Source organism: Nelumbo nucifera, chromosome 3 (genome assembly GCF_055504915.1).
Source record: "Nelumbo nucifera cultivar China Antique chromosome 3, China Antique-T2T, whole genome shotgun sequence".
Taxonomy (NCBI): Eukaryota; Viridiplantae; Streptophyta; class Magnoliopsida; order Proteales; family Nelumbonaceae; genus Nelumbo; species Nelumbo nucifera.
This window is the reverse complement of record NC_142651.1, coordinates 376,584-401,445: the sequence shown is the minus strand read 5'-3', so window position 1 is coordinate 401,445 and position 24,862 is coordinate 376,584. Positions and strand designations below refer to the sequence as shown.

The following is a 24,862-nucleotide window of genomic DNA, read 5'->3' as shown; positions in this document are numbered from 1 at the left end:
TCAAAATTTCAAAATATAATATTTGAAGAAATGTTAAGTCCCGTTTAAAGCCTGAATCTTACAATCAATCTTGCCTCTGAGTTTGTTCAATTGGGAATCACTGGTTAATAATAGAGGAATAGAAGGAGAATGATAGAGAGGGAAATGTGTTTCCCAATAGTTTGCGGCAGCCAAATGTGTTTCCCATTGGTGAAAGTTTAAGTTCTAGGACGTTGGGTTGTCTTAATCTGCGTTTGAGGTTTCGTTTCGATAAGGAGGAGGGTCTTACGACATAAGAGACAATAACCGAGGAGCCTGAAGAATATGAGTGCATGCAGTTGACAGATGCTCGATGTTCAAGATGCATGGAGAAAAAAAAGTGGGTCTAACAGACATCAATCAAGCAGGGGGGACTTGGATACTGATATCAGGTTCTATCGTTTTTCTTTCACCTTCAATCCTACATCACATGCCAATCTTGTAGAAAAGGAACATAAGGAAACGTAAGGGATGGATTATTGGTAGTTTTGTAACTGATTTTACAAGTAAGTTTTTTAAAGAATTCAAGGTTTGGGGACACATCAGGGACCCACTTTTAGGAAGTTGATTGGGGTGGAATTAACATTTTTAATGTGCTTATCGACAAATTAGAAACAATTCTTGACAAATTCTACTGCATCACTGGTGCTTTATTGGTTTTAGAAATCATTTCTAATAGATGGCTCTTGAACGGGGGAAGATTAACGAATCCCAAGTTTGAGATGCGCCTAATTTTTTCCAGAATCAAGGATGAATTTGCTTGGAAATATAACGGAAAACTTTTGGTGAAGTATCTCCTTTAGAGGGATAATGAACTTTGGGAGACCTTATAATAGTTGAGCATTCTTTATTAGTTGGTAATAAGATCAGAATATTTTATTGTGAAAAATTATCAAAAAAAAAAAAGGATTACAGTAAATTATCACAGGTAATCCACGACCGGAGCAGAAACTGAGATATTTGGCTTTGTTTTAAATGAACACCTTCAGCTTTGATATTCTGAAAAAAGGAATTATGAATGGTTTTGTAAAATAAATATTTAAAATTATATAAATCATTTGGCACCACATGCTTAACGGATTGTAACGGCATATTAACGGTAAAGGAGTATTTTGTTCAGTATAAAAAACAAAAGACTAATAAAGTTTTGCATTTACACATAAGGGGAGTTTAAGTATTTTACCCTATATTTTATTTCTTCTCGACCATTTTGTATGAGATTATCGGGAGCAATCTTTTCTAGAGCCTTAGAGCCGAATATGTCTTCGTCGGCGTTATCATTGGTCTTTTGGTCTTCTCGATGTTCTGTTGGATCCGATTTAGCTCCCGAGAGATCCAAGATTGTTGCCTCGAGTGCCTCTCGCCTTATCCAATTCAACCGCCATTTCTCTCTCCCTCCTCCATGTGTCGCTGGAAACTTCTTGATTCGACGAGGAGCACGCAAGCCGATTGCCCTCTTTGTTCGCTGCTTATCTGGTTACTCTCTGTCTCTCTCTCTCTGTATCTCTTGTTTCATTTGTAGCTTTCTAGGTAGTAGTAGTAGTACGCAGCCTTTTCGGTTATTTTCTCGACGTTTAGCCAGAGACCTGATGTTCTCTGGCTCAAAAAGATGGGTCCATTCGTAGTTTGTAGCGGCCGAAGAAAGGATTTATAACGGCTATACGGGTGTTTGTAACAGCTACTTCCGCCGGTATTCCGTATTGTTAATCGGATTTTGTGAATCTTTGGTTTCTTTTTTTCCCTTTAAGTAACCAATTATTATTGGGAAGAGATAGATGAAAACCCAGGCTTGTTTTGGTTGTTTATTCATCATTCTCAATTATAGTGAAGCTGAAGACACAACATTTTGCGCGGACTTTTAGAAACTGAGGCTGTATTTGGTTGCAGAGCAAATTTATTTATAATAGTACAAATGCATGGGAGTGTAAATGTAAAAAATGCAAATTCTTGATTAATTTTGTTTTGTATTTTACTTTATTCTGCTTCACGTCTTAATTTATTTCATTTATACTGCAATCAAACAGAATAAGCTAAAATTTGAAACAAAATTGGTCAGAATTTACACCCAAATCATTTGCAATGCCATGGTTTTGTATCAGTGCAAATTTGATGACTATGGTATGGTATAGGTTAAATGATCTTCTGTTTCTCTTTCTTTCTTCGTGGGTATTAATGAATACTAATCTTTTGATGACTATGGTTAATTCTTCTAATGGCCTAATGGATATAGACAAGAAAAGATGCCTGTATAGGTGTCTTCCCCATTTCTCTCTCAATAATTTCTATGCAATTTCTCTTCTGGAATCTGGATTGTGCTTTCAGTTAGCTAAAAAGACCAATGGACTGGTGTTCTAGTTGACTTGAACAACTCACATGGATTGAAGAAATCTGGCAATTGACTTTCTTCCCACTTTTTAATGATCTGTTTGTTAGACGCTGTTTACATCTCGGTGGTTTCTCTAATTATCTTTTCATTTCCTTGCTAATTTTGAATCATTTCATGTGTTTGTCTTCTCTTTGCAGCACTAACTCCGGAGCTGAAGAGTACATTGGATAAAGTTGTTACATCACACAAAGTGGTCCTTTTCATGAAAGGAACCAAGGAATTTCCTCAGTGTGGATTCTCAAATACTGTTGTGCAGATACTCAAGTCCCTCAATGTACCGTTTGAAACGTTGAATATACTAGAGAATGAAATGCTACGTCAGGGATTAAAGGAGTACTCCAACTGGCCAACTTTTCCTCAACTCTACATCGACGGGGAATTCTTTGGTGGCTGCGACATCACTGTTGGTAAGTCCATTTTGTTCTCGTGTTTTCATCATTACATGAGGGCAGTGTCGGTTGATACCACTTATCAATATCAATAGATCACCAGGAAAAAAATACCACCCGTCAATGACAAATAGTTTCTGGAGCTCTTTGAGTGATAAGATGCTGAAGCTACCAGATATTAGTAGGCAGATCATTAAACGCTTCAATTCATTGTCTCCGTGTCAAGTCTATTGAAAACAGATTCAACTTACTTCACAGTTTAGGGAATGATGCTTTTGAAGCAGAAAGGGCTGAGCAGCATACTTATTTACAAATGTTTGTCTTTTGCTAAGCTTCTAAGAATTTATTTCTCAAAAAAGGTTCAACAAAAGCTGAATTATGTCTTAGTGAAATTTTATTGTTTGTCAGACTAATTTTCCAGTTGTCGTATGGATATGAAATTTAATGAAGGATTTGTTGATGGGAGCCATCATTATTTTAGTATTTATCTAAAAAGGGCATCTGATACAGGTATGAGATTAGAGATCTGACACAGTACAAAGTATTGGTGATGTAGGAAGGGAAGAGAGTGCCTTGTAGATTTAGCATTGGTGAGAAGGGTGGATTATAGACAAAGAAAGTTCAATCTGGGAAACATTTGGAAAGATGAGAGAAAGGGAGTAATTTCATTTCTATATTTTAAATCTGTATCACTGTATGACTTAATAGGAATAAGATATAGAGAAAAAAGTTCAAATCTGTATGTAGAAGGAAAGTAGAGAGATGACCTTACACTTTTAAAAAAGGAGAGAAGATAGAAAAGATTGGGCACACCTTGCAGCAACCAAATTCAATTTCTTATTTCATACTCGAATCTCACTCACTATCCAATTTATAAAAACACATTTATAGACTACAGGAAGAGAAAAGATAGAAAAGATAGGACACACCTTACAACAACCAAATTCAAATTCTTATTTCATACTCGAAACTCACTCACTAGCCAATTTAGAAAAGCACATTTATAGGCTATAGGGCGTGAAAAAATAGAAAAGACAAGGAGCACTGCACGCCTTACAACAACCAAATTCAAATTCTTATTTCATACTCAAAACCCACTCTCTAGCCAATTTATAAAAGCACATTTATAGACTATAGGAAGAGAGTGGCTAACCTACTTTTTTTCTTCAAATAAAACTCAAAGAATATAAACTTGAAACTGAGTCTTGTCTCCATTGATACCCCTACCAATGAAATGATCATTGCTTTCCAATTCATATTGGATTTAGAAGATCCTGGTTTCATTAGATAGGTAATCTAAAAGCCTCTTCATAGACACCAAAATCAAGCAAAATGGACATGTTTTAACCCCTTAAAAAATAAGCAGAAAGAAAAGTTATGTGATAGCAGTAGGGTTAGAGTCAAAGTAAGGAATTTTCCCTTGCTAGGGGCAAAGCAAATGTGATAAGATTCTCTTTAATTGAAAATTCCTTTTTTATTGTATAGAGTTCTTCTAAGAATTGAAGAAAAATGTATACGGGAAGCATTTCAGGACCTACATAGATGTTTTTCTTAATTCATTTTTTGGAGCCATTACTAACATTTTGCCATTATACAAACAATTTTATCATTATATTTATATTAGTATTTCTCCTATTTGATGTTGAATTGTATCTGTACTATATATAAAAGTGTGGATGCAAAGTGAAAGTTCTTTTGGACTAAAATTACCTCCTATTTCTTTGTTTGAGAAATGGTATAAAAATCATTTTATTACAGTTTTAATGGCTACTAAAATGCCCATATTTGTGTATTTAGTACATCTCTCATTGTAAGGGTTGAAAATGTAACTTTAATTATTAGTTTTCACCTCATTTAATCCCCTCTCATTAAGTCTTATACTTAAGGTATTAACTCCCATTTTCTCTTATTAAATCCTATATTTAAGTTATTTTTCACTAATAAATGCTACTCAATATATCTATGTCAATATTTTCTACATTCTTTATCCGAGTGGTGGCTAAGCAATTCAACCATCTGAATCAAATTGGTTAACCTATGAAGTCATATATAGGTAATATTTTTTTAAATAGAAATAAATATAAAAATTACAAAAAATGTAGAAAAAATTTATTAGGCACATTTATGATATTTTTATTAATCAAATTAAAAAATAAGTGTAATAAACAAGAATTATTTTTATTGTTAGTGAAAATTAAATACATAATTTAGAATTGACCAAAAATGAAATTACTTTATTATTTGGCAAAGATCAATAATTCAACTTTTGGGTCAAATGTGTTAACCTTTAATGCCATAAATAATAAAAAAAATAAAAAAATACATAAATTTTGCAAAAAAAAATTCAGGCACATCTGCACATGTATAATTTCGTATATTTATCATATTAAACAAAAAGTAAGTGTGACATACCAGAATTATTTTTACACAAAAATACAAAAAAAAATATAGAAAAAATTGAACACATCTATAATTCTATATTTACACTACTATTAAAAACATGAATAAGATCGTGGAGCTTTTTTTTAACTAAAATACTCATTTATGAATTTAGCCCCTATTTAATTAGTGAGGTTTAAATTGTAAAATGAACTACTACTCTTCACCTCATTTAATTCCCTCTATTTAAATCTTACATTTTCTTTTTTTTTTGATAAATGATTGAAAATTTATTCATGATAATCAGAATGATATTACAATACAGCCTGCCCAAAGGAGAGGCACGAGCTGATACCTCTCCACAACAACAAAGTACTACCTCAAACTAGGAAAAGAAAGTTTACAGCGCTGCCCAAAATAAATGTTCCCTTGATACCCCTTGTTTAGCTAACCCATTTGCTATGGTATTAGCTGTTCTACCCACCCACTGATAATTAGCAGTCATGTTCCTTGAAAACCAATTAGCTTTCCTCATAAGATCGCTGTAGCACCAAATAACTGAAGCTGGATTTTTTAACCAGCCCACAATGACTTTGGAGTCTCCTTCAATAAGCAAATTCTGAACTCCTAACTGGTTTGCAATCTGAATACCTTGTACTGCCGCTAGAAGCTCAGCTCTAATAGAGTTTCCTATACCCATGGAGCCTGAGAATAAAGCTAATATATTACTATCTTTATCTCTCAGCACCCCACCTATCCCTGATGGACCTAGATTTCCTTGGCTGCTACCATCAAAATTCAGCTTTGTCCAGTCTTCTGAAGGAGGCACCAACATAGCTGGTACCTTGTTCTTCCTGTTACTGCTACTAGCCACAGAAATCCAATTCCTCCAAATCTTACATTTTCTTTAATAAATGAACAAAAAAAGGATACGCAAAAAAGATAAAACATTACAAAAAGAAGTTTCTAGCCAAGTAGGCCTGTCAATGATACTTGAAAATTCACAACTTGATCCGATTATCACATATTTGGATGAGGTGTTTATGTATTCAGATTTGGATTTTGTAATCTGCATCTGATTAATAATAAAAAACAAAAAAATAAGAAATACATATTGTTTATAGAAAATTTTGGATACATTATTACTATCATTATCATCATCTAGAACTATCACGTGCAAAGCACATGCACACTTAATAGTTCATTTAATGAGGCATCTAAATGAATTTGAATGAATCTGGTGGGGAGTCCAGAATCAGACAATCAGTTATAAAAGGGATAACATTTAAAATAAAAAGAAAAAAGGTAATGCAACACAAATTAAAACACAGTAAAATTTTTGCAAAGAAAAAAAGAGGAATAATTGCTTGGATCAATAATGATGATGAAACAGGAAAAATTGCTTTTGACTGTCATTAATGGAGAAAGATAGATTGCTTGATCTTATGAATTTCAAGGGCTGGGGTATTTTAAAAGTGACACCTCAAGTAAACTTAGGCTAACAAGTGAGGTTCTTTTTATGGGTTGAACCTTGCCTGAACATGGATGTGCCTCACCTAGCTTGTTGCTATATTTTGATGAATTAACCTTGAATTTGAAGTTGAATATGTAATCTTGTATATTATACAGTATACTTATGATGCTTAGAGTTTAAATGCTTTAGTATAAAGGCATGCATGTACAAGACTACAACCTTTATGCTAATAACTACCATATTCTAATCATTAGAGCTAATAGCCTAATAGGCTTTTGAAATATTTTATATCTTCCAGAATTTAGATTTGCATACTCTAGTATGTTAAGTTTCCTTTTGTTTACTCCTTCAGGAGTGGTGTCTCACCTTTTCCTTTTTCTTATTGTTAGCAATTGAAACTTTATTAGTATTTGAAAAAGAATGTTATGTACCTCATAATGCTTAGCCCTTAAATGTTTGGTCAACCATAGCTACCTGATCTGGTTCCCTAATACAACTGTTCTTTCTTGACCCCTACTTTATCCATTTAGTCAACTACGTTGTTTTCTGATCTCTGGACTCGTATAAATGTGATAACCAACTCTCTTGATAGTTCCTCGATCCCCTTGTTACATTCTGGTCTTGTCGAGAACCCTGGTTGTCATTATTCTAGAGTCCCTTCCACAGTCAAGATCAAGTTCCTGAAGTTCAGAGCCTGTCCAAACTTCAGTCCCTTTTAGCATTGCATGGATTGCTAGTACAGCTCCATTGCTCCAATATTATCTCCTATTCAAGAGTTGCCATATTATCCTATGCTAAATTCATCAAAGTTTAACTTTATTTGACTAAAAGTAGGGGTTACCAATCCTTATAGACATTGATTCTTGTTATGGAGGAAGGAATGATGTGCTGCCACCTTCCAATAATATCAACTATTGAGAATGGATCAAATACATATAGAGTTTTTGCCGCATGCACTAGTCTCACCAAAATTCTTTCAATGATGCCCTCCTTTGATCATGTTTCTCATTGAAGTTTCTTGCATTTTTTTTCTTCCCGCTGTCTATAAAATTGCTGCCCATGTGTATCTCCACTGTCCACATTATCTTCTTTGTAAGGTCTCACAAGTGTTAAATCTTTAAGTGAAATAACTCCCAACAAAATATTATTTTTTTTTGTGGGACCATCTCTCTATAAATGGGCTTAACTAGAAATGCCTAGTATGAGTTGGTTTGGCTAGTGATAGCACTAAAGAAGGATAACATGAGTGAGGTCCAAATGCAAGAATCAGGTTTAGAAAAGTCAAAGAAGATTCCTACAAAATTAATTCCAAAACTAATTTCAAAATCCCTTAAATCTCTCTCCTAAGGCCCAAATTCTAAGAGATTTCTGTATTGATAAAAAAAGGAATCAAGGGATAGGTGTAAAAATAGAGGAAACAAGTAGGGCTATCAACAAATTGGGTCTGGATTGGGATATGGTGGTCCCTGCCCCGAACCAAATTATTAATCGGGACAAAATCACAGATCCAGAACTGTCCTGGTTAACAATCAGGCCTATTGGGTCCAGATTCGATAGACCCGATTATACTGAAAACTATATTTGTATATTTAAATAATAACTTAACATTTAAATTTTGATAATAAAGAGGCAGGCAACTGCCTTTTACTGCACTGCAGTTTCTCTTACAGTATCTGGGTAAGGATTTTAAAGATGTTTGCATTAAGTTGTAGCTGCTCATCAACAGTGTATGCTTTTGTGAAGAGCTGGAGGATACAAGGCCCAAGTAAGAAAGGGAAAATTTTATGGAACTTGATTCCCGGTGCAATTTTCTAATTGATTTGGCAAGAAAGAAACTCAATGATGTTCCAAAACAAAAGCTGTCAAGAGGATGAAGTGTGGCAGAGAATTGTGGGGAAATTGCACTCTTGGTCTGCAGTACAGATGAATATTGACAGTTCCTTCTATTAGGTCCCTTTTTGATCATGAAAGTCTGTTTGTAATGCCTCATGGGATAGTGGTCTGATTGTTTTTATGTATTCTCTTTTGTACAGCCTCTGGTTGTACATTTTGATCTTTATCTTTGAATGAATGGATACTTTACTTCTGCTGAAAAAAAATTGATAATAAAAACCTTAATAAAAATGACAGAAAAATACAAAATTATTTACATGTTAATAAATTATGCATTTTTAACTAATGTTATCTTATATATTATCTATCAAATTTACCATTTCAAACATATAATATGATAAAAATTATAAGAAAATTAAGAAAATGTTATATATATTTAACAAAATAATCATTTCTGGGTCTGAATCAGTTTGGGACAGGAAAGAACCGGAACCGGCCGAATTATTAATTGGGACAAAATTGTGGAACCAGAACAGTTATAATCGGTTTGGTTGGTTCGGGTTCATTGGGTAGACCTGACCCATTGACATCCCTAGAAATGAGAGAGGAGCCTTTCAAAAGCCATCTCTACACCAAACATCTTCCTAGAATTTAGTTTTATTCCCTATACAAACATCTGAGTAGACATGTTGTAGAAACTTTGGGGGATTGTTGCAATCTCGAAGTTGTTATTGGAGTATCAGTTTACTCATGAATTGAGACCTATATTGAATGTGAAGTGGCTTCCTTCAAAAATTGGGGCCTATGAGAGTAACTTTCTCACCACAAAGAAGACAATTTTTTCAGGCTTAAGTTCTCCCATTTTAGGAACCTTAATTATGAATTTTGATAAGTTTGCCATTGGTAAGCTCGGCTTATCTGGAATAGGTAGAGCCGTTAAAAGAGTTTGTAAGTTCTATCTTGTTGAGCTTTTTAGGTTCAGTTGGAGAAGGAACCTCTTTGAGAGCTAAGCTACTTGCTCTTCGAGAGCTGAAGCCGATTTACTTTTGTCAAGTTGGACTGATGTTCTTGTATAGGGCAATTGCAGAGTGGTGTTGGATTGGATGGCTGCACAAGGCTCATAGACCTCAAGGCACTATCATAGGCAACTAGACTTGTTCCCGGGCCTGGCTTTGGGCCCAATTTTACAGTCTTGGGCTTGGGCTTCGGGCTGGGACACAAAAGCCAAGCCCGAGCCCCGACCCGTGAGCAGGCCTATAGGCAACTAGGTGTCCTTGGCTAGGAAACTTGCTTTATAGTAACAGGAAGCTCATCTAGGCAAGGTTCAAATTATTGACATGATATACCTGATACAACATACAAGGTGCATTGTATTGGTACCTAAAGGCATGGACCGACATGATGCCACTAAGGACTTTTAGTGGCGGTTATGGCTATTGCTAAAAGTCATAGTGGTTGTCATAAGTCATAACTTCCACTAAAAGTTCCAAAAATAAAAAAAAAAACATTTTTTTTCATGTTATAAATGATTTTCATTGTAGAAATGAACTATAATATGGATCCATCAATGATCTTTTAAAATCCTTGATCTAAGAACAATTCATGTCAAATTATTTTTTTCTTAAGTTTTTAGTTAAAACCAAAAATTATTATTAATTTATGTATATTCTAAATGATTTTCATGGTAAGAGAAAACCATAAGATGGATCTATCAATGACCTATCAAACTCATTGGTCTAACAACAATTTGATGTGTCTTGTAGTGAACTTTTGGTAGATTGGAAGCTCAAACATTTTTTTTTGATGAATAAAGATAATTTATTAAATAAGAAAAAAGGCAATACAGGAAACGCAAGAAGAGGCACGAGCTGTTACCTCTTCAAAAACTATTACATCAAATTAAAACAAAAATAGCCAGAAGTAAAATTACAGAGCAGCCCAAAATAAATTTTCCCTTGTGGCCAACTGCTTAGCTAACCCATCCACTAAGGTATTTGCTGATCTTCCCACCCAAAGAGAGGTAACAGTCATGTTTCTTGTAAGCCAGTTGACTTTCTCTGTGTCGCCACATGGCTGAAGCTGGGTCTGTCAGCCATCCCACAACAATTTGAGAGTCTCCTTCCACTACCAGGTGCTGAACTCCTAATTGTTCTTCAATCTGAATACCTTGTACCGCTGCTAAAATCTCAGCTATATTAGAGTCTCCTATTCCCACGGGGCCTGAAAATAAGGCTAAGATGTTGCTCTCTGTATCTCTTAGCATCCCTCCAATCCCCGATGGACTTGGGTTTCCTTGGCTGCTGCCATCAAAGTTTAGCTTTATCCATCCTTCAGGCAGGGGGATCAACACTGCAGATTCCCTGTCCTTCCTTGTATGGCTGTTAGCCACCGCTATCCAATTTCTCCAAATATTGTCAAAGGAAAAGGTATGAAAGAAGTCCATAATTCTCAACCAATGAATGATCCTAGTCAAGATACAATCCTCAACAGCCTGAATGCTTCTTTCCTTTTCCTTGAATATCCTTGCATTCCTTTCTTCCCAGATTGTCCACAATGCAACTACTCTAATACATCTCCGCATCAATTTTCCTTTTTTTGTAGGCCACACAAAAAAGGAAGGATCGAACAGCTGACTTAAGTCTGTGGACAGATTCCACCTGCACCCAAACAAAGAAAAAATTTAATTCTAGATAGCACTAGAAAAGGGAACAAGATACAATTAAGTGGGAACAATCCTCACCACTAGCCCTGCAAAGTACACACCAGTTAGGGGACAAACACATGAAAGGCCTTTTCTTCTGCAAGCAATCCAAGGTTATTAATCTTTCTATAAAACACCTCCCAGCAGAAAATAACAACTTTAGGTGGAACAGGTCTAGACCATATCTCCTTGGTTGGAAAACCCCATTGCCTCAGGGAAGAGCAACGGGACTTAAAGAAGGAAGCACAAGAAAAGTAACCTTTTGGACGAGGGGACCTTAGTCTCATATCCACACTAAGGGGGTCCAAAAAGACACTCCCAAGAAGAGACAACAGATCTGAAACACTGTTAAGTTCATCATCCTTCAAACCTCTCCGAAAGCCAAAATCCCAACTTAAGGACGAGGGTGAAATAGGAGATGGGAGAAAATGAGAGATAGCTTCTTCCTTGTAGAGGGATATATAAAGAGACGAGAATTGGTCCTTAAGAGCAACAATACCCACCCAAGTGTCTTCCCAAAATAAAATAGAATTACCAGAATTGACATCATATCTGACAAAGTTGAGGAATTGAGGGAGGATACTTTGGATTGCTTTCCAAGGAGATGCCAACGTTGCTTGACGTGATACACCCGCATCCCATCCATTTTCCAGTCTGCCATGTATACTAGCTATCACTTCATGCCACAACCTCTCCCTTTCTCTAGGCCACCTCCACAACCATTTTCCTAATAGAGCTTTATTCTTGAGAGTTAACCTTCCTAATCCTAGTCCACCTTCCTCTTTGCTCTTACAAGCCATTTCCCAATTGATTAGATGATCCTTCTTTTCCTCCCCTGGCTCTCAAAGAAAAGTTCTCATTAATTTCTCCAGCTTCTTAGCCTCCCTATTAGGAATCCTAAAAATGGATAAAAAATATACCGTAGGTTTGCTAGGGTGGCTCTCAATAAAGTCACTCTACCCCCTATAGAGATATAGTTTCTTTTCCAAGAAGCTAATCTTTTCTCAAACTTTTCCAAAACTGGTGTCCAAACACTACTCTCTTTCAGATTAGCCCCTAGAGGGAGACCTAGGTACTGCAAGGGCCAAGAAGAAACGGGACAACCTAGACAATCTGCCACAGATTGAAGAATCCCCTCATTCATATTGATACCTACCACACAACTCTTATCCAAGTTTATCTTCAAATTGGAGACCTTCTCAAAGTGTTGCACCAGAGCTCTAAGGTTCCTCACTTTTTGCCTGTCACCCCTTTCATAAAATACTATTATATCGTCAGCAAACTGTAGATGGGATACCCGGACACTGTTCCTTCCTATCCTCCAACCACTCACTTCCTCTTCCCTATCTGCCTTAGAGATTAATCTGCTGAAAACATCTGCAACTTAGGTGAAAAGAAACGGGGAGAGTGGGTCACCTTGTCTAAGGCCTCTACAAGCTGGGAAAAAGTCTTTGACCACCCCATTAACCAAGACTGAGTAATGGCAGGAGCTAATACAACACTTTATCCAGTTGCACCATCTATCTCCAAACTCACAACACCCAAGGACCTCTAGTAAAAAACTTCAATCCACTAGATCATAAGCCTTCTCTAAATCTAGCTTACATGCAAAACCTTGATTCCCTGACTTTCCCATGTCCTCCACACACTCATTTGCTATTAAAATCTGATCTGTTATTTGCCTTCCTTGCACGAAAGCCCCTTGTGCTTGACTAATGATGGATGGTAGTACTACTCAAATTCTCATAGACAACACTTTAGCCAGGATTTTATAGATGCTTGTTACCAAATTAATTAGCCTTTAATCCTTAAGGTCCTTTGCATCTATCTTCTTTGGGGTTAGGGCTAAGAAAGTTGCATTCACTTTAGGGCTTACCTTTTTTTTTATCTGCAAATTCCTGAAACACCCCAACAAGATCTTCTTTAATCACATCCCAACAATCCTGATAAAAAGCCATTGTGAAGCCATCTAGACCAGGTGCTTTGGATCTATCCATTGAAAACACCGCCTGTTTGATCTCTTCTTCACTAAAATCCCTTTCTAGCCAGTTTACTTGTTCTTCAGATATCCTATTCCAATCCAAATCTTCCAATGTTGGCTTATTATTCAATGGTTTCCTATAGATTGATTTGAAATGATCCACAAACAATCTTGCTATCTCATCTTGATTTTTTACTTCCTCCCCATTCACCTCTAACTTAGCCATGAAATTTTTTCTTCTCCTCCCATTAGCCAACGCATGGAAAAATTTTGTGTTCCCATCCCTTTCTTTAATCCATTTGTCTTGACTTTTGCCTCCAAGAAATTTCCTCTCTCAGAAGGACCTCTTCCAAATCATTCTTTAAGTTTATTCTCAAAACCCTTTCTTGCTCATTCATCATCCTTTAGGCTTCTTTGGAATCTAATTCCTCGATCCTAGACAACAAATTAATTTTTTGCTCATCTTCTTCTAAATTGTTCCCTGTTCTACTCCTTGATTATGGATCTCAACCTTTTCAGCTTTTTGTGGAATCTCACTCCCTTCCACTTCACCCCACTTAAATCTTCTCTCCACCACTCGCCAATCAGGTGCACAAAATTCGGGTGAGTTAACCACATATTCCGGACTTAATTGGATAGGGCAGTGATCAGAAGTGATTCTGGGTAAGGCTCTAGCCATCAAGTTTCTCCAATGACTCTCCCACTCTTAATAAAAAAAGAATCTATCTAATTTCGAACAAAGAGGTTTTCTTGGAAATTAGACCAAGTAAAATTGGCTTGTAAGAGAGGTAAATCCTTTAGACCACAAATACTAATGAATTCTGTTATGGGCCCGGGAATAGGATCTTGTCACGGGTCGGTCCATGGGGAAAACCTCCTGTTTTCCCTTGTTCCTTCCTGCTCTTGATGAACCTATCTTGGTGCCCTAATGGTGATTTGTCCAAGAGATCACCTAACTCTCCTTGCTCTCTTTCTTGACTGAAATTTTCGATACCTTTAATGAATAATATCAACTCCTTAAATAGGAGATTACAAGAGGTAGAATCCTACTTTTAGGAGGACTCCTTGCTAATCTACTACTCTATCCTATTAACTGATAAGATAAGACTGAACTGATAAAATAAGATAAGACTTCCTTAATCTATCCTATTGATAAGATAAGATAAGATAAGACTCCCTACTAATCCATACTACTGAACTGATAAGATAAGAACACTGATAGATAAGACTCCTACTAATCCCTGCTACTGAAAGCAGATAAGGTAAGAATACTGAATAGATAAGATAGGATGAGAACACTAAATTGTTGCTGCTGAGAACACTAAATTACTGCTGCTGCTCTGGCGCCCACATCAAATTCATTAAACTTTCTCATGCTGGTTGTAACTGTTTTTTGGGGGTTGTTAGATTCATTACAGAACCTAATTACATTGAAATCCCCCCCAAGACACCAAGGACTCTCCTATAAGCCTCGTCTTCCATACAATTCTTCCCACATCTCATTCCTTTCTCTATAGGTGTTTGGCCCATAAACATTGGTTAGAACCCAGGTAAATCCACCACCCACATTCTTGACCTTCAAAGGCACAGAGAATCTCTCTATTAGCTCCTCCACTGATTCTACAACATCCTCCATATTGCTACTAGACCTCCAGAGGCTCACCAAGAAGGGTCGAGGTCCAACAAACTCCTCTTAATCTCCATACACTTCTGAGCCACCTTTTATCCATTTCTGCCAACTTGGTTTCCAGTTTCTCTCTTCTTAGCAAGTCTTTAATAACCCTTCTCTTTCTTTCTTTCACTTCCCAATCCTCTCACATTCCAGTAGATGATTTTCATTGAACACTTTTTTTCAAAAAAACCCTTCCCAATAAACCCATCTTACAGCAGAGTCTTTCTTCTTTCCTCTCCCCCACTAAATTCAATGTCACCCTCAATATCTGAAATCAACCTCTCCACTTCTGATCTCTTCTTCTTCTTCCTTTTCTTATTACCCTCGGTCTTCCTAGATGATGCATTAGCTTTAGCCTCCTCTCCCCCCAACTTGAAGCTTCTGTAGTAGTCCCTCTCTTGAGAAGTTACTACTTTCTTCCTTTGATCCAATTCCTCCTTCTCTTTGTACTCCTCCAACAGTGCACAGATCATCTCCCATATTCTCTCTAATTCCTCGTCTCTCTCCAGGTGCCACTTCTCCCTCTCTCAGTTCACTCTCAGGATTGTCAATCTCTCTTCTCTTCCCCCCAACTAGAATTTCTCCTCGGGATGCTGGAGTATCTGTTACAAGCACAGAAGGCACATTAGTATCCAAAACCGAATGGACATTCATACCTGTGTTATTGGGGACCAATGGGCCATCATTCAAGGGAGGGGGCTGCGCATAAGGAGAGAGGCCTAAATCTGCTCTCTGTGATTGAGCATGCCTTAGAGAGTTTATAGTAGGAGTCAATACCCTGTGGGCTTTTACAGTTAAACTATTCTTCCTGTTCTGTCCTTCTGGTACTACGTTACAGACCAAAGTGTTAGGATTTTTTCTTACCAACCTCATATCCTGATTTTCCTGAGCTACTGGACTGACTTCCCTTGCGAGTGCAGGCAGCACCTGAACCGCAGCTTTTGTTGGACGATCCAAAACATTTGCAGCATCTTCTTCAACTCTTTGTGAATCCTCTTCTTCCTTGTTCTCTTGAAAAGGTACCTCTGTACCCAAACTGTCTTCATCAAAAACGTTCCTCGAGCTGCTCAAATCAATGCTCCCTAGACTTACTGTATTTTCTGAATCAGTATCACTTGAAACTTTTTCCTCAGAGCACTCATAGTGATTCCGCTCCTCAAGATCACTTTGCCTAATACTCCTCGGATTGCGTTTTTCCGGTGACATTCTGTTTGATTTTTCTGACGCAACCTAGTGTAAGGAGTACCCAGGACTAGCAAACTTCGCTCTGTGGTTTTCGGGCCATTGTGCTCAACGAAGAAGAAGATAGATGGTGTTTACCATCTATCGACTCCACCCCCTGGTCACGTGACCTTTTAAAACCCTTTTGGGCCCCTTCGATGGGCTGGTAATGTTTGGCCATCTACTGTTTTAATACGTTGTTCCCCCTGTCCCTTAGATAGGCCCACAATGATCAGCCCACTATTAATTTTGTCCCTCTTTTTATTATTTGGCTCAAATTTTTGAACATGGGGCCCACCTCTTTGAGAAGGCCCGTTCACAATTATCTGGCCTGGATTGGGTAGAGATTGGGCCCTATTCATTTTAAAGGGACCCAACGTTTCAGCTCCCCTACTCTCTGCCCCCTTCTCACATTGGAAGCTCGAACATTGTTTGATGTATTATAACATGGTTATTGTATGATATCTACATGTTCTAGATTCTCGGTGTTGTTGATTGTAATGTTTCTCTTCATATAAACGATTAAAATGTGCATTTCTTATGTGTTTATAACTTATTCATAGTTCTTATATTTAGTGTTTTTTATGTATTCGTGGGATTTGTAAGAGTTTGCCTTGTGTATCCAAGCATATTCAATATCTTTCCACCAAATTCATGTGTATCCATATTTGTATCCAAGCTATCCTAATATGATACATAATATTGATATTTTGAATCTTGCATCAACTAGGCAATAAGGTGCTTGCCTAGGCGACAAAAATGGCAAGGCAGGTGCCTTTTATAGTATCACTCATAATGCTACATCTTACTAATATGCATGTTAATACATTCTATTTTATACAACATATAATTTTTACTTTGTTTTAAAGTATAATGATATAGTTAGGGCATAATAATAGAATTTTTAAGGGAAAGAGAAGAAGATAGAGATTAATGTGTTAATTACGTAAATTGAGAGGCTTATTATATTTTGGGATTGCATCAACAAAGATTTTTTTTTTTGGAGTCTACTATTAACATATAAGTCGCCATTGGAATAGCATCTTATGGCATACTGATTTCGTAGTATAATATTTTTTGTATGGCTCATACACCTATACAAATATACTATTAATACAGTTCATTTCGTCTTTCAGAAAAAGTATAAATGATATAGGGTGGAAGAAGGCTTAGACAATGATGATAATGACTATTGAAATTTAAAAGATCCAAGGGATTTTGAGAAGAGGAAAAGAAAGAAAAAAGTACGAGAGTTTTTTTTCCCCAATCTCTTTCTCGCATTAAATAAAATAGTGACTATTTTTGTTCTTTTCTCTTTATTTTCTCTGTCTTAAATTTTGTCTTCTTCTAAATACTAATTATATTAGTATTGCTTTTGAAAGTATGAAATTGGTATATTTGAAATAGTATTGTCCTTGATATGATGATTTGTCATGTTTTGAGAGAGAATTTGATGTTGTTAATAAAGAGAATTACTATTTTTTTCAATTAATATGTATGCTGAATGATATATAAAACTATGAAGCTAGCAAAAACTTAGTATATCATTTTATTAAATTCTAATTGTCTGGGCATAGGCTAGGCTCCTACTGTTTCCCCTAATCACCTAAACTCCTTGACAACTATGGGCACCATATTGGTGAAACTAAGGCACTTGCATCTAGGTTGAATTGATAATTCAATTAGATTCTTTGATTGGCTAATGACTTGAGTGATTGTTTCTTGTAAGATAAGGTGGGCAGAGCCAGATTCGAAGTATTGACATCTCGATGTGCAAATTTTGTGTATTGAGGGTTTCCTTAAGTTGAAAATCAACCTTTTTTATTTATTTGGTCTGGCACTTTGTTAGTGCATGTCTTATCATGTAATAATATATAAAAAGAACAAAATCAAATAACTCTTGAGTTGAGCATATTGATACTCTGAACCTTGGGCAGAGCTGACTTTATTTGGATGGTATTTTTATCATTTCAGTACTGCAGGAACGAAGTCAACAACTTGGTATCCACTCCCCTGAAACACAGCCTAGTTATTTTTTTTTTTTTGATAGTTTACAGCCTAGTCTTTTACTCTTTTTTGCTTTACCTATTTCCTTTTTGTGGCCCTTATGTAGAACAAGACTCATGATGTTTGTTATACTGCAAATCTGGTGTATAGAGGTCATGTCAAATCAAATTCATTAATTCCTTGCGAAAGTTTCTACTATGATAGGGTGGACTTCTAAACTGAAAAATCTTTGCCATATATATATATATATCAATTATCACAAGAAAAATTGACTCCTAAACTAAACAATCTTTTAAATCAAGTAAAACTTTCATCTTCTCGTAGCAGCAGTGAGTGATCAGATTGGGTTCTGCAGCTTCCAGATGATCAAGTGAACAAAGCTGATCTGTTCGAGAATTTTTGGAGTATTCTTGAGTTGCATCCTTGTAATGAAGAATATTTTCAGTTTTGGACAATGAATAAAAACTCAATAAAAAGGTGAATCCTTAATTATATTCTTGGATGAATTATTGTTAAACGTGAGAGATCTTTGTGGGCCCTGTAGCACTAGTGATTGCTCTTTGTGGGCCATACATCATAGCATTGAGCTTGTTTTACATGAGCTTTCAAAAACTTGTTAGCTCGCTCATCAGACCCATTCAATAACTCACGAGCCATACAGGCTTTAGACAAAATCGTGATTTATTGGTTCATTTTTCTTATCCTTGAGCTTTGCACCATTTCTCTTTATGATTCAGAAGACTGACATTCTAAAGAAAGTTTTGGTATCTTGGCTACTACTAGTACATGTTTTTATTAAATCACGATTTGGGGAATTATGAAATTACAACCCTGATTTTATTGGTTCTGTCTGTGCTTCTTGTTCATGCATTGGCATATGCAAGTGCATATATAGGAGTTAAATTTTGATTTGTTATTCATTAAACATTAGTAAGGGCTTTCACCCAATGTCATTCCTAGCTGTTGGGGTCGTTGGGAGGTAGGGATGTCGATGAGTTGGGTTAAACGGTAAACCCGGCTTGACCCGGCTCGGCCCTATAGGGTTGGGTTAGGGTCAAGCGTATTTGGATTTAAGGTTGGGTTACAGGCTAGGGTTTTGATTCTTCGTCCTGAGTCGGGTTTGGGTTTTGGCTGACCCACCCCACTGGGTCATGATACCCTACATATATACACAATTCTTGTAACTTCTTGACTTATAACTCTATATCCTTGGAGTCTATAAAACAATTCCTTAAATTAATGGATTTTAGGTTTTCAAAACGTGTTAAAAAAGTATAATTGAAACACTACATGTCGTGTCAGGCTGGTATTTGGTTAGACTCTATAGGGTTGGGGTGGGTTCGGAAATTATGCATTTTAAGCCTGGGTGGTTGGGCTGGAGGGTCGGGTTAGGGTTGAGGCAAACCCATTCTGAACCCTACCCGTTGACATCCCACCAGATACTGACCTAAACTGTATTTTTGAAAACGTGAGATTTTTCCATTATTGCACCATGCAATGGTCCCTTTTCACTAAAAATCGATCATATAATTATTTAACCATCTAAATTTTGATTTTCATTTCTGCAACAGAGGCATATAAGAATGGACAGTTGCAGGAGTTGTTGGAGAAGGTGATGTGCTCTTGATGATTGTCAATCCCTCCAAAATGGGTCAAGCATTTCCAGTTTAGAGAAGTTTTATTTGTACCATTGCCAGTCATCACCAAGAAGTTCTAAAAAAACTATGAAAAAAGAGAAGCAAAAGAAACATATCATTTGTCTATATGGATGCGCATCAACTCTTTTATGTGCTTCTTTATCCCAGGCCTCGGTGATTCTTTATTTGATTATCACACTTATAGATAAATTTGCAGAAGCGGGAACCACTTTGACTGTTATATTTTGGTGCCCCCAAGTTCTGATGTAGGTGATTTTTATTGAAATGGTTGTTGCAGATCAATCTTATCTCAACATTTTTTATATGCAAATTGCCGTTTCAACTTTAAACTCATACTCGTGTCATGGTGTCTTTTTTCTTTGTATTTGAAATTCTGGGTTATCAGAGAATTGGTGATGGTTTATGGCTTACATTCATAAAACTTATTTGAGATGTTTATTTTTGTTTTTTTGATCATTTATTTGAGATGCCATCTTATCTACAAACAGAATACCCTGCCTTGTACTTCAACCCCTTACCAGAGCAATTCTCTTGGGAAGAAGAGCTATAGCTTGCCTAATTTCTAGTTTTTCATATAGAGATATTTAAATAAGCTTACCCTTATATTATTTTTGGTGTACAAGAGAAAAAAAATCAAAAATCAAATTATTTGAACACGTTTTTGGGTTTATCAGCCTGAAATTGTTGGATATGGTGGTGAAATGTAAAATTAGCAATATCTCCAAGTCCTCGTAGCTGTAGGACGGGCCATCATAAATTCATAATTAGGGGTGCTCACAGTTCGGTTAAACCGAATTGTGGGGTATTTTTTCAAACCGAATCGGTGCAACCGGTTAACTAGTTCATCGGTTAACCGATTGGTTAATCATGATTCAGTTTTTTTATACACTTAAAATAAAAAAAAAAGGAAAACTAAAACTGGTACCAGACTGCTGGTGCCGTTGGTTGTATTCGGTGCTGGTGGTTGCTGGCGAGTGTCACCTGAATGAGAGCCTGAGAGGTGGTGCGGCTGGTGCCTGGAGATGCAGAGAAGAGAGGTGAGAGAGAAGAGAGAATTGAGAGAGAGAGAGTTGGTGCTTGCTTGCCAGACTAGTTGGACACTTGGACCGTTGGTGCTTGCTTATCAGCGAGGCGGTGACTATCGTTGCCGTTGGAGTGGAAGAGAACTGAGAGAGCGAGAGAAGAACAAATTGAGAACTGAGAAGAAGAAAACAGAGAGAAGAAAAAACTGGGAGAAATAGAGAAAGAGAAAAAGAGTTGGCAGTCTGAGAAAAGACAAAAGAGGAGTAGAGGACTGGTAGTCTGGCACTTTGGCAGAGGCAGATTGCCGAACTTTCAATTGAAACTTGAAAGGTTTAAATTTCAAAAAAAAAAAAAAAATGAAATTTGAACCTTAAGGCTGAAAGTCTCTTAAGACTCGTAGACTGCAACTAATAAATTGGTACGGTAGGCGAGGTGTCGAATAAATTGAAATCTTTTATTCGATTTTCAAAAAAACTAAAAAATATAATATAATATTTATATAAATATATATTATTGTATATATCGGTTGGTTCGGTTAATTGCCGGTTTTTTTGAATGGTTAATCGAAACTGAACCGAAACTATTGATTTTTTAAGAATATCGAATCAAAGCTGAATCAATTGGTTCAATTAACTGATTTTTCGGTTAGGTTTTGGTCGGTTTTTCGGTTTTTTTGCTCACCCCTATTCATAATGAAATCTACCTAAATTCTTTCGAAGAAATGCTGTTAAATGTCACAAAAATGCGCTATCTTTTTTCGGTATTTTTAAAGCAATACATTAATGACTCGAATACAAAAAAAAGGGTAAATTACAAAGAACCCCTGTACTAGGGGTTTGTGACAAAGACCCCCTGTACTTTGTTTTGTGACAAAGACCCCTCATACTATGACCATGAGACAAAAACCCCCTTTTGATAGCTTTGATCTGCTATTATAATATCTTTTAATTCTCATACTACCCTTATAATAACTATTCGGACAATTGAGAGAAAAATACTGTTCATTTTCCCTGAACTCATGATACACAGATTATAATCCCTTCTACCTCAAATTCTTTTACATTTTCTCTCTCTTCCTCTCTCTCTCCCTAGATTCCTCTTCTTCCCCTTTCCCTTACCCTTTCTCTCTTTCCCTTTCTTTTTCCCGCTTTCCTCTGTTTTCTGTTACTCTCGGTCATAACCGCCACAACTCATTGTCCGGATGCTCAGCCGACAAGCACACAAGGCCACTTTTGTATTTTATAATATAATACATAGTCGCTCTTTACTCTCTCTTTTTCTCTTTCCCCACACGGCTAAATCCAGATTTTGCAATAGAGAAGCTGCGACATACCAACTAACTCTTCCCCTAAATAAAGTCACCACAGTTCAGTTACTTTGATGCTAAGGCACTAATCAATTTTGAATTTCTCGCGACTTGAGTCAGAATTCTGGTCGTGTTTTCGTCGTTTTCCGGAATGGGTGTACCTAGTGATAACGTGGTATTGATTTAGAAGGGGAAGCAGCCTGGTGAACCATGTGTGATCACCGTGAATTGTCCAGACAAGACTGGCCTCGGATGCGATTTTTGCAGAACCAACCTCGAATTCGGGCTTTGCATTACTAGAGGAGGTTAGGGCGATCCTTGGTTGCAGTTACTGTTTTTTAGTCTCGATTTTGTTAGTTGTTGTCTTGGTTTCTCTCCTGTTGCTTTCGGGTGTATGCCCATTTTTGACTCGAGGGTCGAATTTCTGATTTTTTATTTTTGGTCTATCATTTCAACCATTTTTTTCTTGCTATTTATATACACTCAATTTAGTAACTGATGAAGGGTGATTTGGCACGACCTAGCAAGAAATCGTGGGCACGATCTGATCGAGGGGTGACAACTCAGATAGGCGAACCCAGTTAGCAATATTTGAAGCTCGGGTATTCAGTCTCCTTGGCTCAAAATTCACCTCAGTGTAGAGACACCTCGACACACTCAATCCAGTTCGGGACTAAAGAATCAAAGTTTTAGCTCGTAGCTAATGAGCTGAAATGCTACATAACCGACTCCAAAGGCCTCCCGAATTTCCCGAGATCACGATGAAAACTCATCCCGGCTCCGCCTGAGTCGGAGGTAAACGATAAACCTTATCAACATATTACTCTCCTTCAAAAACGGAACAAACCTTATCTCCACAGCCCGGAGATCCCAGAGCTCTTTCGTAAGGCCCACAACTACTCCAGTATATAAAGACATTAAGCCTCAAGGCAGAGGTATGCGTGATTATTCTACTCAATAGCACTTAAGCTCTTAAGCATTCAACTTGCATTCACAACATAAGTACTGACTTAAGCATCAGAGCGACCTTGCCAGGTTAACTACCCTGGGTTCTCTAATTCACTATTTTGCAGACTGGTCCAGCTCACCATCCAGTTGGAGTTCGAATCGCCTTCCAACTAGGAGTAGCTAGATCACGCACCATCAATTGGCGCCATCTATGGGAATTCGATCGAAAGGTCATCCCTATTTCTTTACAGTTTCAAACTCAATCGCAACAGCAATGGCATCTTCCAGCCACACCAGAAAAAACATCGAGATGAATGTCACCGGGGGGCAAGACCAGCAATCAACCTTCCCCCAAGGTCCTACGGTATGCATCAGCCAGTTTACTATTCCGCTCACAGTGTCCGGAGTCCCGTCACTGTCCGCACCACAAAGCACCACGCAAGTGAGCGTCCCACTTCCCCTAGTGGTAGGATTGACTTTCTCTGAACCATTCGTGGTCCCCCCCGGAATCGGTCATTCCAGTTCCATGACCTCGTTCAGTGCGTCCGGGCAATTCAGATCCAGATGCACCAGGTCCAACAGTTCTAGCAGTACCAACAGTTCTATCTGTACTAGCAATATCAGCACCAATTCCCTCCATTGCAGTCGAATCAGCAGCCGGTTTCACCCTAGCACCCAGGGCTCTGTTAGGGCCAGAACCCGAATCGGCTTGGAACCAACCAGAACATCAGTCGATCTCCTCATCAGGGTGAAGAGACCTCGCAAGTACCGATCCATCTCAGGAGTTAGGTTTCGCCCCGTGGGAGGAGAGATGGTCAGCACACTCCTCCAGTCTCGCAAGGAAATCTCATAAACAAGTCTGGGGATAGTTAGCCCTACATGACCAATCCGCCTCGGTACTCCCAACAAGAAAATGACAGCTTGTGAACAAATAATAACTAGCTCGGAGTTCAAGGTGCGAACTCGAAACAAGACCTCTTCGTCCCTTGCGATAGCCAGATCATGCACCATCAATAAGAGAGACAATTTGTTGTCTTGCTTGATTAAATTCTCTTTCCCTATCAATAAGTTTCATTTGACTTGGTTAAAGTTGTGTTATTTTCCTTTGTGGGGAATGTTATTGGATTTTGTTAAGTTTGTTGAATTTCAATTGTGCTAGTTCCTTTTTTTTTTTTTTGCTTTTTCGTTTTTATGAGAGTTGGTGACTTGGTGGTAATTTCTGGTAGATGTTTCAGCTGATGGGAGATGGTGCTACGTAGTTTTGTGGGTGGTGCATTAGTTGGGGAAATTTAAAAAACTGTCTTCTATTCCTTCTCCATTTTGCCTGTTGAAATTATTTTGCCTCAACCGAAAAGGAATGCTATATGGTAATTGCAGATGTTTTACTGAGAAAGATAAATATTCCAAGTCCTATTTGCTGGGAAAGATATAATCCATCAGTTTGTTGGTAAGGCAACTTTGAGGCATGGGAGCAGGCCTTGCAGTTTGTTTTCAACAATTAAATTAGCCGCTGCAATGAGTTGTGGCGATTATGGCCGAGATGAAAGGAAAATAGAGAAAAGCGGGAAGAAGAAAGGAAAAGAGGAAGAAGAGAGATCGGGGGAGAGAGAGAAATGTGAAGGAATCTGAGATAGTAAAGATTATTACTACTGCTATTTGTGTATTGTGAGATCGGGGAAGATGAACACTATTTTTCTCTCAATTGCCTAAATAATTATTATAAAAAAAATATGAGAATTAAAAAATATTGCAACGGTAAATTTCAATGAAAAACTAATAAAAGGGAGTCTTTATCTCACAGTCATAATAAAAAGGGGTTTTTGTCGCAAAACAAAATACAAGGGGTCTTTGTAATTTACCCCCAAA

The 24,862-nt window shown here is 37.2% G+C and overlaps 1 protein-coding gene across 7 annotated transcripts; it reads left to right on the top strand.

The window, feature by feature from the left end:
* Positions 1 to 1,212: 1,212 nt before the first annotated feature.
* CXIP1 (CAX interacting protein 1) lies at positions 1,213 to 20,151 on the top strand. 7 transcript variants are annotated; one of them, XR_016083981.1, is made up of 4 exons: positions 1,215 to 1,494; positions 2,542 to 2,811; positions 18,389 to 18,538; positions 19,633 to 20,151. XR_016083981.1 is itself a non-coding variant. In XM_088900964.1 (3 exons), exons 1-3 carry the CDS (start codon positions 1,233 to 1,235, stop codon positions 8,459 to 8,461), a joined length of 621 nt encoding a protein of 206 aa, XP_088757090.1. In that variant the 5' UTR covers positions 1,213 to 1,232; the 3' UTR covers positions 8,462 to 8,512. The 7 variants fall into 7 exon arrangements, 5 of the variants coding, with proteins under 5 accessions (XP_088757090.1, XP_088757093.1, XP_088757091.1 ...); XR_016083980.1 differs by having other exon boundaries at positions 18,386 to 18,538; XM_088900964.1 differs by lacking the exons at positions 18,389 to 18,538; positions 19,633 to 20,151 and adding an exon at positions 8,373 to 8,512 and having other exon boundaries at positions 1,213 to 1,494.
* The last annotated feature ends 4,711 nt before the right edge of the window (positions 20,152 to 24,862 follow it).

Coding starts and splice junctions, on each gene's coding strand:
- CXIP1 (XM_088900964.1), top strand. CDS start 1,233: ATGAGATTATCGGGAGCAATCTTTTCTAGAGCCTTAGAGCCGAATATG. Junction 1,495..2,541: donor CTTTGTTCGCTGCTTATCTG/GTTACTCTCTGT, acceptor TTCTCTTTGCAG/CACTAACTCCGGAGCTGAAG. Junction 2,812..8,372: donor TGGCTGCGACATCACTGTTG/GTAAGTCCATTT, acceptor GCTCATCAACAG/TGTATGCTTTTGTGAAGAGC.